Here is a 13,694-nt window from a genome sequence, read left to right as displayed (position 1 = left end):
CGTTAATATAGCACTGAAAATAAACTGGAAATATGTACCAAGTACTTGAGAATATCACTAGTGATGACAGAGGTTTTTCTACCATGTGCATGACAATGCAGAAAATGCAAACTTACTGGAAGTATAGGTTTTGTTGCAAAGTGTATGCAAAAAAAGTCATCTCGCCTTTAGACTTCTGTAGTGAAGATATGTATATGTCTTCAGCCAACAGACAAAATGGCGTCAGTGGTGAAAAAGTGTGAATCTTAAGATCTATTTTAAATTGTTGCTTTAAGATGAAATTAATCAGTCAACTCCCTTGTCTACATTCCCAAGATCTTTTCTTGTTAAGATGAATTTTAGATTGCCATAGGAGTTAGAGTTTTAAGGAAGACTCTAAACAACATGAAACTTGGCAACACCAAGATTACAGAACACAAACTAACAAATATAAACTAGGTGACAGGCTGACTCCACTGAAAGTAGTGGGAGTTTTGCTGTATATCTTGATGGGAGTAGAATTTTTTCCCCAACACCTTACAGAGTAACTATGTAATGTAACAGAAAGATGCTTAGTTCCAACTGAGGAAGGCAGAATGAATGCCCAGACTGCAAAGAACTAATATTCCCAACGTCAAAAGCTATATTAACCTCAATGGCTAGGAAGTCTATTTGCCAGAAAGATTTCTGCTGGGTTTATTTTTTGTTTTTGTTTTTGTTTTTTTTTTTTTTGGGGGGGGGGGGGGTTGGTTTGATTAATTGTGTTTTTCAATAGTAAGACCTATGGCTTTGTGAATCTTTAGCACAGACCTTATGCCTCTTTCCATGTAACAGGGTTGTACTGAACATATACCTTCATGTCTAAAGGCAAATAAGATCATAAAGATCAGGTGGTGTGTTTTGCTTTTGGTGGTTAAATGTCACTTTATTTTTAAAAGTTGTTTCAGCCTGCACATCACAGCATTGTAATCTTCCCAGGACCCCCTTGCAAACCTTTTTCAACACCACCAGCAGTGGCAAACTGATTATCTAGTGAGTGGGTACTGAATTATGCAGATGTCACTGTGGACTGAAATGCAGAATTTTAAATTTCATGTGTTTCCCACTCTGACTTCTGAAAATGGAATGAAGCTGTAAGAATCTCCTTTTAGACAATGTGCACTGCCCTATTGAATCCTCCAGTTACATCATATTCGGTGGTTAGCCTTCTATCTACCTATAATAAATGCATTGTATGAAGGTATTTTGAACTATACCTTACTACTACTGATATGATATTTACCATGATCAGCCTTCAGATCCAGCCCTTACTCTCTCCTTTCTATTCAGATCTGTGTAATTTATGTTTCTTGTCTTCTAAAGTAATTTCTTAGATTTTGGATAATACTTATTGGGATTTTTGCAGAAGTAACACTTCATAATGAAATCTTGAGGGAAGAATTTATGCCAGATAAATTCTGGCAAACTTCTATTTTGATACAATTGACCTCCCTTTGATTACAGAGTTATACCTAAGGGGGCAATAACCAAAGAAAGAGAAAGCTGTACAGCTGATGTTTTACTGTAACCATAGTGTAATCTTGTAGAAACTTAAGACAAAGTTAAACAGAGAAAATCTAATCCTCATTTTTCAAAGCTTGGACACAGATGCAGCTGGGTTCTGTTTATGGTGTTGGGATGAAGACCTGGCAAGCTGCGCTAGTTACTATTTAAACTTAAAGGAACAGCAATAGATGCATAAATGGCCTTCTTGGGGAGAAAGTTTTCAGTGATGTCCCACAAAATGTAAATTAAAAATGGAATGAGTCAAAGAAACACAAAATTTTATAAAACTTTTTGAAGACCTTCTCAAGTCTCTCATCATGGATTTATTCTAAATAAATATCCCTCTCAAAATGTGTTTTAATGAGCATCTTTTTATTTCTCCACTATACTGTTCTTATTAGTAAGACTATGATTTTTTAATGATATTTCCTAGTACTACATTAAAAAGTTGGGTTTATTTTCTGTCTCCCCGCCCCCCCCCCCCCCCCTTCCATATAGTTACTACTCTTCATCCTCCCCTGCAGTCCTCTGAAAGCTTTTCATTCCCTATAGGGAATTATCACAAGACTTCCTACTCTGTGTCTCAACACCAAAATTCACATCTTTGAATGAATACGAAGGAAACATTTTTTTCAGACACCTTGTATATTGGAGGGAAGTGGACTGGAAGCAGTGACTTTCTTGTAGCTACAAAGAAGTAAGGGAATGTAAATCAGAGGTTTCTGAAAGAGATTCCTTTCTGCCTTGCAGAAAACACCAAATCAAGCAGGTCCAGAGCCGTGAGACAGTCTCACCCAAGGAAAGACACACAGTAGTTAGATGTTGGCTTATTCCCTGGAGTTCAGAGGATTTTCCTCCCATGAAGAATTCTATTTTTCAGTACAAGGTAATGGCTTTCCCAAATAAGTGTCAAGTCTTCTCTGATTAGCAGTAAGATTTTAACCTCAGATATGGCTTCTGTCAATACTTTCCATGGGATATTAGAATCAGGCATGAGAATAATGAAGCGTGGGCATTATGAGAAATAATAATAGAAGTAAGATTTTAAGAGTGACTAATGAAGAGGTGAAGAGACGGCTTTCATAAAAAGGTTAAGAGAGGTCTTATTCAGAAACACAGGTAGTTTCTTCAAGTTGCTGTGTTCATGAAGTCACTAACTGCTTATTTGAACTGAGTTCAGTCCTTTGAGGTTAGCCCACCTCTAATAATTTGTATAGTTCAAGCAGCACTACTATCTCTGTTTGCAATAAATATCCTTAGGTCATAAACTATATTGCCCAAACAAAAAAATAATTTAGATAATAGATTGATAAGTTATTTGAAAGTCCAGCTACACAAATAAAAATGAATCTTCACTGTAGACAGCTGCTCTTCTGGAGCAGTTAAACCATACTCAGGTTTTGTGAACTCATGCTTTAGTCTGTAATTAGTGCTGCTGTTACCACTGGGAAGCTGCTAAATTTCATGTCAGCTCTTTTCATTAAAAAAATTTATTTTGAAAGTTTCAGCCTACTTAAGCCACCTATCACCAGACAGTTCAGCTCCTCACAGCTGCTTGTACTACTGACAGAATAAGAATGTATGTTGATAATTTCCACAAATTCTTGCAAAAACCTACCTAATAAAGGAGAATTCTTCAAATGAGTAATGATATTACATGAAAAAAAAACACGGCCACCTTTTATAATGGTTTTCTGAAGTCAAAAGGATAATTTTTTATATGGTAGAATCTTTGTCAAAAGCAACATTATAAAAATTTGTATATTGTAAAGCTTAACAGCTTTCCTTTTTTAACTTACTGCATAAATTGTAATTAAGCATATATGTATGTAAATTTATTTGTTCGTAACCTAGTGCTTGTCAATTCATGAGTGCACTATAAATCTAGCGTGCGTTGGGAACTTGCTAATGAGTACTCAGGTTTGATAAAAGGTTCTTAGTTGCCTTTTACATACTAAAAGAACAGGTGTCTAAACCCTGCACATTTGATGGCAGACCTTTTCTTCACATCTCTGCTCCCCCTCCTGAGTTCACTGAATACTTCCAAATTCAGTAAGTTCAATACAATCCATTCAATAAGATCCAAAGTATGTTTGAATGGTATATCTGTATGGGTTCGTGAGATAAATGGATCCTAGGAAAAGCCAACATTTATTTCTAGCCCTCTAGGTTTGTCTATAAAATTTAGTGCATTTGGCAACAAAGCCAGTAAGAACAATTTCTGATAGCAAAATATTGAAATAGTCTTCATTGTTCAAAAGATGTAACGATTTATTTTATGAAAGATTTCAATGTTTCTGACTTTCTGTACTTTAAAGAAGTGAGATGGTAATACTTAAGTTCTGCTTGACTTTGCAGTGGTAACTTCTCAGCTAGAAGACTGGGTGCAGTTTTGAATGACACCTCAAGCTATTTCTGGAGCTACTGGACAGAGTCCAAAAGAGTGAATGTAAGAGGAAAGATTTAGGGTTGTTTAGTCCTGAATTCGAAAGACAGATTGCCAACAATCTCAAATTCATAAAAAAGCTGCTGAAGAAATCAGCTTTTCAATGGAATGCAAAGGAATGGTCTATTCTTTCTAGTGATGAAGGATAGGACAAGATGAAACACACTTAAATTATCCTAGAATTAGTTTAGTCAACAAGCACAGCTTTCTAATAAGTGTAGCCAAACTCAGTAACAGATTATATTATGAGAATGAATCTCTGTCTCTAGAAATCTTAAAGATGAATATAAAGACAGAAAGAAATAGATAGAGATAACCTTGTGTTGGAAAGGGACTCTGGAATTCATTTCCAGGCCCATATTCTTTTATTCTGTTGGAAAGGGACTCTGGAATTAATTTCCAGATCCATGTTCTTTTATTCATTAGAGTATTGGATTGACCAGACTATCACTTAGAAATTGGTACTTGATGTTCTGAAGATTAAACCAGAATTTAGCTGTCAGGATATAAGACAAAAAGGCATTAGCTTTTCATATCAACTGGATAACACAGTCTTTTCTATAAGGACCTTCTTATGATGTAAAAATAACATGAAACTTGCAGACTGCTGACCATGTTCTGATCTTCTAAATATATCACAGAATAATTTTTAAGTTAGTCACTTCTTCATGTATTCCTAATATTTTATTACTATTGTCCATACTTAACTCTGATAAACATAGCGATATGGTAATGATTTTGTTAAAAGTGCTGACTAGTCATATGTCTAATGAAATATTTCTAATATTTCAAGAATTAAACAAAATTCTGATCACTTTGTATCTGCACGGCGGTTATATTTTTCTATAAAAATGTTAGGCAAAATAATTGATACATTAGGAATATTTTTTCTAAGTAACTTCTTTATGAAAGCAACAATATGTATAAAACCTAAAATTTGTTGCTTTCCTGTGGAAGTGGATGTATTTCAAGGTGTTCAAGTGGGATACTTTTAAGTGTGCTGAGGTTGCTACTTCTGAAATTTTTGTTTCAAAAAAAAATCCAAGAGAAACTGTGGCTTTTTCTGATTGGATAATGTAAAGGCAGATTTCTATATTCAGCCAAGAACTTCCCTACAAGTCTTGACAAGAATACCCCACACCGTTCTTGCCAGAGATTCTTTAAATTCACCACTCAGAGAAAAAAAGCAGTGAAAGAACAGGGAATGAGTGCACCACTGTTGGAGATTGTCATTGAGCAGTCTCTCACTTAATAGATGAGAAATCCATTAAGAATTACTAAATACATGGGAACTGTCTCTGACTCGAGAAGCCCCTGAGATGCAAAAGATACTAGGAAAATATTCAGGGGAGCTATCATTTATTTGCATTGTATTTATGCCTGTACTGAGGCATCTGCTGCTGACTGCTGTCAGAGGAGACTGCAGCTGGATGGACCTGTGCTTCCAGTAAAATATAAAAAGTTATTTCAATAATTTTATGCTGTTTCAATCCTAGCAAGACATCTAGAAAGTCTCCCCCCATCACTCTGTCAAACTATCTCAGGGATCAGAAGTTTAGCAGTGTTCTTACTTATCACCTGAAGCAAGGTAAATGCCTGTGTGAACATCTCAGACTGCAGCCAATGCAAGACAAAGCAAATCACCTTAAGACTCCTTCATGATGGGCCAAGTTACCATGAGTCACTTTCCAGTCACTGAAAACAATTGCACAAACAATTCCTGGGACTCAGCTGACAGGTGTTATCCTTGTGGGATGCTCTAACTTGGCCTTGTGCCTATGAATTTGCTCCAGACATGTTAAGTGTTATTTTATTGGAAATCTGTCTGAAACACTTTGGACATCTCCTCACTGCTTCATTCTGGTGACAGTTTGTTACATTTTAAGTGATGTTTCATGCAAAAAAAAGTGTATGTAGCTCATTGGGGTACCCTTCAGAATAATGCTTGAAATTATATGGGGATATAACAGTTTTTTCAGTTTACTGGCCTGAGATGTCATACCATCTTAACAGGTATTTTCATGATACAATTTTTTTTTACTGTTTTGACAAATGTTAAGTGTAAATGAAGAAATTATTTGAATAAATATGCTTTGCCTCCCTTTAAAGTAAACTAAGCATGCTTAGTTTACATTTTTGAAGCAACTAAAATATTTAACTATCATGTAAAGTTCACAGGGGCTAAGAACCCAGCTCATGCATGTACTTTTGAAGCCACTCCGTAAAATCAATGTTAAGATAGAGTCAAGTAGCATAGCATGGCTCTTGAACAGACAAGAAACACACACAAAACCCCCTGTTGATGCTACTGTATTATTCTCCCAGTATTTAATTTCTCATTCTGGGGAAGAGGGAGGAGGGAAAGGAGGAGAGAGAATAATATTTTTTTCCAAAGACCAAATAAAACTGACAACTAGTAAGATCACAGAGAGAAATGTGTGTTTTCCTTCCATTTTTATTTTCAGCCTTGACTATGGCCATATCAGTCTTGAGCTTCAGCTTATCTCAGTCTTTATTCCTGACATAAATATATTCAGTTCACCTCATAGAGATTACAAGCTCACCCAAACTGTCAAGATAGCTAGAAGTCTGCCTGTAGATTTCATATCATTCATCATTAAAGAGCTCTCTGTGATGTTGCCAAAACTAACAGAGTCTGATATCTTTTGGAAAAAAAAGAGGTTTTTCAAAACCTGTTATCATTGCTACTTTTCTTAATTAGTCTTTGTCTATGGTACAAAACTGAAATCTACTCACTAAACAAATGTTTTGATATTTAATTAATTTCTGATATTTCCCAAAGAATAAGAAAGTCATTGCAAAGCATAGCAGAGTGTTTGAGGAGAATTCTAGCATGATTAAAGTCTTTCTTTTTGAGAAGAACTAGAAATTACTCAGTGCTGTACAGCCTATCTCCAAAAGACTAGTACTCAGAGTCTAGTCCAAAAGGCTAGACTCATCTGTCTCCGAAGGCTAGCTGCATCTTGTTTTACTCTGCAGTAATTTGTCCTGTATGTGGTTTCCTCAGCCTTTGGTCATTCTCTCCCTTCCTCCTTATTTCTTTCATCTGCTACCAGTATATTCCAATATGTGGTTTTCCTGTTGATATACAAGACTGCTGCAGCAAAATGTATGTGAACCTTGTGGAATGGTTTTTCAACAGCAGGCTGACCTTAGCGGGCCATTGACCTGCCATAGAAGTCAGGGCAGGAAAATAAACAAAACCCTTAACTCCCAGAATTAGCTGTCTGGGAGCAGAGGTATTTCCAGGCAGCTCAGATACATGAATGAGTCTGCACTTCAGCACAGACACAACCACATTTAGGAGCTTCTCACTAAACCCTGACCTGCCTTGGAAGTAAGACACTTTAGTTTAGCATGGTCTCTAAAGGGAAAAGTCAACAGTTTTGATTAAAATATTGACTTATTACCCATTATGTGTGTCCAGAACTATCTGGTTAGCTTCTTTTTTTATAGAAATGGAAAAGTAGTGTATGATCACCTGTCTACTGGAAGAAGTTTCCCATGCTGGCTTTTAATAAGATATCACTGGAGGAAGTCAGAAACGTTTGAAAAATCAACTTCTTAAAGACTTTCCCAGCTGGGTCATTTCCAATCAGCAAAAGAGAATGAGGAGCTAGGCTGTGCATATGATATAAATTCCCAGTGATGGGAACCCATCTTCTGTTAGCAGATGAGAGCTTTAGAGGCTCTTATATGCCTAAATGTAGTCTGAGAGGGATTCAGTCAGACTGCCAGTAACCACAAATAATACCAGTTTACAAGTCTGATCCAAAATAATGAAGAAGTTATATGCTATAGGATTTTTTCCAGGAAAGTTAGAAATCACTGAGGGAGTGTCTCCAAAGAAGATCAGATGTAAAGATAAGGGCTTTTCTTGGTCATACGATCACTGAACCAAAGAATCCCAGTTTAAGCTTTCTGCTTTAATGGTGGTGTCCTAGAGATAAAAATGAGCTTGCCCATCCAGAGGCTAGGAATAAGCATCATTTGCCAGAGAAAGCTCTTACTCTCATGCAGAGCTTTAGGTGTCTGTATTGGGAGATAATATCAGATATTCCTCCTCTTCACTGGAGGGAATAAATATCAGTCATGGACATTATATACTTGCTGGCAGTCAGATTGACTTGGTGCTTTAAAATGTCACAGAGTCACTTCTCTGTACTTTCCCCCACCTTGACTCTTTCCTTTTGCAGGTCGACTCAGCTCACTAAAGATACTGTTTTAAATCTTCCAGAACAGCTAAGTGCCACGATTTGAACAGTGCTACATGTCTAGTCTTTCACAGGTGAGTGGCTTAGCCATTATATTAATGGTGTCATATGTATTATGTTTATGTAAGACAGAAAGCTGAATCATTTTAATTATGTGAAAAACAGAATCACACTCCTAAGTAAAACAATATATTGCAAGTCCAGATTCTGATTGTTCTTAACTTTACCTTCTATTTTCCTGCATTTCCCCTCTTCTTTTTCTGGCTGATTCTTCCACTTCTCACAAAGATCTTTCCCCCTTCTTCATCTCTTAGCTTCCTCTCTCTTAGTTTGTCTTCCTTGCCTCAGCAATAACACTAACATGTTTTTGCCACTGACATTGTTGCAACAGCTTTAGTGCAGAAGTATACTGACTGCATCTCTGAATAATCCCTCCCCTGCTGATAGGAATCTTGAGGTATCGGCACTACCACAATGCATATACAGAAAAGAATAGGAGCAAAAATAATAAAAGGAATTTTCACACAATACTTAACACATCCATGAATGCAACTTCATCCATGGTTGCTTTAGGAAAACAGAGTAGATTCCTATCAATGTACTACATATTTTCAGAGTTGTACTCACCTCCAGTCAACATGAGAGCACATTTACACATGCAGTTGTCATTGTCAGCATCTTTTGTACTGAATTCAGCACCATGTAAGATCAGGCTACTCTGTTTTCCAGCTGTTCCACTGTGACCTTTTAAATAAAGCCTGAAACAGCAAAAGAAAACAATCAGTGTCACCAAAAAGAAAAATAAAAGATCCAGATCTCTTTCCACATCAGGTTTAGTTTGTATGAAGTGCACTCAGAAAATACAGAAATGTCTTATGTTTTGTGTCAATCTCTTTGTTGTTTCAGGTGTAAAATGGGGACATTCAGGATTTTTCAATTTATCTATAATAGCACACTGTCCCTGCCCCAGAGCAGAACTCAGCACAAGGAATCTGTACTGGAAAATGCAACAAAGTGGAGGGAGTCAAAGACAGAAGAGAGAATGAGAAGAGGTGCCCAGAGATCTGGAACACATTGACAGACTAATTGAGTATTTGAGTAGCTGGACTCTTTACTGTGGCACAGAAACAGCACTCCCAGTTAGCAGCAGCCACATTATTAATCCCTGGGCTCGAAAGAGGATTTCAGCAGTTTCAGAATTTTTAATTCCACCAGTTACAGCACAAGCCAGCAACCCAGTTCTGCCAAAGCTCTCTCTGAGTGATGAATGGAGAATAACTTAGAGTTCAAGCCACAAAAGTCTTCATAACTTGCAATGCTAAATATACCTTTTCTTAAGGAGCCTCGTCAACTAGTTGAAATCACAACCATGAGCTAGGAGCCTGAGCCCAGCTCCAGCAAGTAACAGAGTTTTTGTGATGCTCAGTGCTGTAACACCCAAAGCCAGGCATGCCAGCTGCAGGGATGCTGAACAGAGTACCTCTGCCCTAGCAAGGAAACACTGAGGACCTGGGAATGTCTGACCTGAATGACAGTGACATGCAGAAGGAAATGCTCAAAGGAGAAAAAGGAGAAAGAGGTGACAAAGACAAAGACAGAGACAGAGACGGAGACAGAGACAGAGAGAGAGACAGAGACAGAGAAAAAGAGAAAGAGAAAAAGGAGGGGAGAGGAGAGGAGAGGAGGGGAGAGGAGAGGAGAGGAGAGGAGAGGAGAGCAGAGGAGAGGAGAGGAGAGCAGAGGAGAGGAGAGGAGAGGAGAGGAGAGGAGAGGAGAGGAGAGGAGAGGAGAGGAGAGGAGAGGAGAGGAGAGGAGAGGAGAGAGGAAAGAGAAGGTTGCCTGCAATGGTTTCCCTTGCCTCTGCTTAAGTAGCTTTGTGAGGCAAACATCACTGGGAGAAGGATGCTCACAGCAAAAACTACTTCCTCTACATAGCTACCTACATCAGATATCTGGCCAGTATGTTCTTGGTTTTTTTCATAAAACATTGCTGGAAGAGGAAGGTGTCCTTTGCCAAATAGCTTCATATGCAGGAAGGAGGAGACAGGATCAGTGTTCACTGGAGAAATGAAGCCATAATCCTTACATCCCAGGAGCAAGCCCTAGCCACTGAAGCTAGAGAGAGGGGAAGGAGCATCTCTCACCTGTCCCACTGAAGCTCTACAGGCAGGAACACATGAGCCACAGGGCTAATCAAGAATATGATTTGTTATCTAGTGGGATAGATTTGTCCACTGAAAAGGTGGTGAGAAACATCAGTTCTGTTTCTTCTGGAGTTATCGAAGAGGGGTAAGTATGTCTTAAATATTGGATGTAAAATGCATAAGGAGCCATGGGAGCAGAAGTGGGACTTAAGTGTGTAAAGCAGGAGAGATTCTTCTTTCTGTTTGGGTTTTACTGCTGGGAGCGCTATCTAGAAAATGCCTTCCCAACTTCTCCCTCAAACATGGTGAACAAGAAGAGCAGTTATGAGTCTCTGATTATTGTCGCTACTTCTTAGATTGTTGTTTCATTTTCATCCAATGACTTTGGATGAACAAAAATGTAAATGTCTTTATCAGAGCATCATTCCTTTGTTGGTTTAGATGGAAGATAGACACTTCAATGGAAAGTGTTAACAGCAGGAGTAGAGAGCACCCCTAACCCATTCTAGCTTACACAGTAGTAGTTAAACCATTGACACTTTTCTGAGATGAGGAGAGTCTGTCCTCCGGACTGAGATTTAAATAAAACCCAGTTCTCCCACAGAACTTCGGGTTTGGATCTCTGTTTGTGAGAGGGAGGAGAAGAGGTACATAAGCACCATATGGCAACTTTCCTTAATCAGGTGCACAGCTGCTAATTTTATTTTTTTTATTATTATTTTTTGTCTTGCATACATATGTGAGTGGATATTAGATTCAAACAAAGCCTATCTCATTAAACTTGTTGTGGAAACTCATTACTGAAAAGCCTCTTCTAGATATCCCAGTAAAGTTTCTGAGCCCTTTCAAGATGCAAAGGCACAGAACCAGCACCTGGGGCTCTAGAGAGCCTGAGTTTCACACTTTCAGACTGACCTAAACTTCACCTAATTTTCAGTGAAAGTCTTGCTGTGTTTCCTTTCTCCATCTTTAAAAATGGAGACAATAGATGCTAGGCATGAATATCTTAAATATTTACTAAGCAAAAAATATTGTCAGGCTTATCCTGCCAAAGTAGTTACACTGCCTACCTTCACCTGATTTTGAAGTTGCACATTGCCTGATCTGAGCCTAACGATTAAATACCTTTGAACTTAATTCTTAGAGTAAATTTTATGTATAGATAAGTACAGACACATACATGTATAACAATTATTGGATTAAATATAGATACCACGGATAGTCAAATACCTCTGGATAGCACAAAAAGGGATACGGCAAAGTGTAGGCCTCAATAAAAGATCACTAATATTCTTAGAAATTTAACAAGGAACAACCTGGGAACAGGAATCCAAGAAGGTCATTGCATTATGCTATTGTCCAACCACAGTAGCAATTAGCTCATTATTACCATTTTACTCTATAAAAAGATGCTTGTTTTAGACAGGATTACTCTGAGATCTGTCTTTGCTCATGTTCATTTCTTTGTTCTGTACCAATGAAAGGCTGGAATTGATCCCATCTTCATTCATTGGACTTTTGCCTTGTTTTGCAATCTGTGCCTAATTTTTCATAGAACAAAATAAACTTCTCTGAGGTTGTGTTGATAGAAAAAATACTTTGTCACATGATATTTACAATCTAATTTTAAATGGCCATACATCCTCCCTATATCAGCAACACCAAAGCTCACAGAAGTCTCGTAAAGTCAGTACAAAAAGCAAATGCTGTTTACTTAGATAAGAAAGACAATGCTAGCCAGATCTTTTTATTAACAATCAACTCTATAAAACCCACTTAGTCCAATAAAAAAAATGATGTAAGAAAACAATAAGGAAATTAATAATACTTGGTGTGCAATGTTTTCCCCAGAGGGGTAGGACGTTAGGATTATTTACAAGCTCATACGCTTGCCTTCATATTTTATAAACTTTCAACTCAGCACAGATTTAGATCTTTCCAGTTATGTTTGACTTTCCCTCAACACCATTTGTGTAGTAGGTCTCCAGTGACTTTAAAAGGATAAAGCTTAGCTTAGCTCTAAACTCTAGTAGGCTAACCACACTGCAGCACTGTGCAGATGAGCCATAGGATGAAACAGTAATTTTCTTGCTTTGGGCCTTCCTCCCTGAATTGGCATCACTCAACAGGAAAAACTGATACTGCAAAGCTGGCACTGCTTTAGGCCAAAATCAGGTCTCAATCAAAAAACAAAATTGGTCCTGAAGCAGTCAGTTCTTCTCTTTCTGAGCTTCAGTTCAAGTCATAGGGGTCTGAACTAGCCTGGCTTGAGATAGCAAGTTTGTATAGCAGCACTAGGGCAACTGATGAGCCTGCTAGCACCCAGGCAGCAGTAGATATCTTACCATTTAGATTTAATCTTTTGGTATTCTCAGAGTCATGATTGAATCTTTAAAATAAACTCTGAATAACTACCAGGACACCACCAATAGGCAATTCAGAGTAGAGTTCCTCTTGGTTGTTCTTGAAGGAGACAAAGGAAAGGAAGTTAAAAATAAAGAGCAACTAATTCCAGTCAAAAGTCAAGGAGCAGTTTTGGGGCTACATCACCAGTCTTCCCACTTGCTCACAGCAGGAAAATTCTGAAGATCAAGGAAAACAGTGGAAACACTGCTCAGATGCACAAATTAGGTGGGAAAAGCAAATTCATGCTCACAACTGTACTTAATATGTATACAGTGGAATTACAAAAGCAACAAATAAGCATTAGCAAGTAAATCATGACTAAGTCAGAGTAAGAGAAATATTGCATGCGTATATTAAGCTTTGAGGACTTCTGATGACATTTTCATGAAATTTTAAAATCACTATAAGAAACATAGGAGCTGACCGCATTCATTTATTGACTAGCAGTTTTCCTAGTTGATATACTTAAGAAGAAACAACATATTTTTAAAAAATTGCAACTGTTACCTCCTATCTAGCATGTGTTAGAAATTCCCTCTGCATTTTTTCCATGTGATATTATAGCAATGGCAGCTTGGGATTTATACACACAGATGCCGAGGAAGAACTCTCTTAAGTGTTTTGCTTTTCACCATTCCTACTGTGTGACCCAAGTTGACTATCTGCAGTCCCTTGAAAAGCCAGGGATATTGTGTGGAAAGAATAGTTCTAACTAGTTCTAAACAACTGTAGGGCAGCCTGAAAAGCCATTTCAAATTTACACCAGAAAGTTTTTCTTTTGAAGTGACTAGATCACCTGGAATTCTTCTTTCAAATAATATAGTTTAGCTGTGTTCATGCCATGTTTGATGAGTTTAATAGATGAACCTGGGATCATTCCAAATAAATTACAAAAACATTTTAATATTTATGCAATATTCATTTATGAAGATTGCAACA

General features: G+C 37.5%; 1 protein-coding gene across 1 annotated transcript in view; it reads right to left on the bottom strand.

Moving 5' to 3' along the window:
• Positions 1-13,694, bottom strand: part of ANGPT1 (angiopoietin 1) — a 171,668-nt gene that overhangs the window by 4,057 nt on the left and 153,917 nt on the right. The window contains exon 8 of the mRNA XM_005230968.3: positions 8,833-8,963. Coding sequence (XP_005231025.1) covers positions 8,833-8,963 — 131 coding nt within the window. The remainder of the gene's footprint in view (positions 1-8,832; positions 8,964-13,694) is intronic.

This window comes from Falco peregrinus, chromosome 3 (assembly GCF_023634155.1).
Source record: "Falco peregrinus isolate bFalPer1 chromosome 3, bFalPer1.pri, whole genome shotgun sequence".
Taxonomy (NCBI): Eukaryota; Metazoa; Chordata; class Aves; order Falconiformes; family Falconidae; genus Falco; species Falco peregrinus.
The sequence above is the reverse complement of the archived record's forward strand: the minus strand, read 5'-3'. Positions and strand labels throughout refer to the sequence as shown.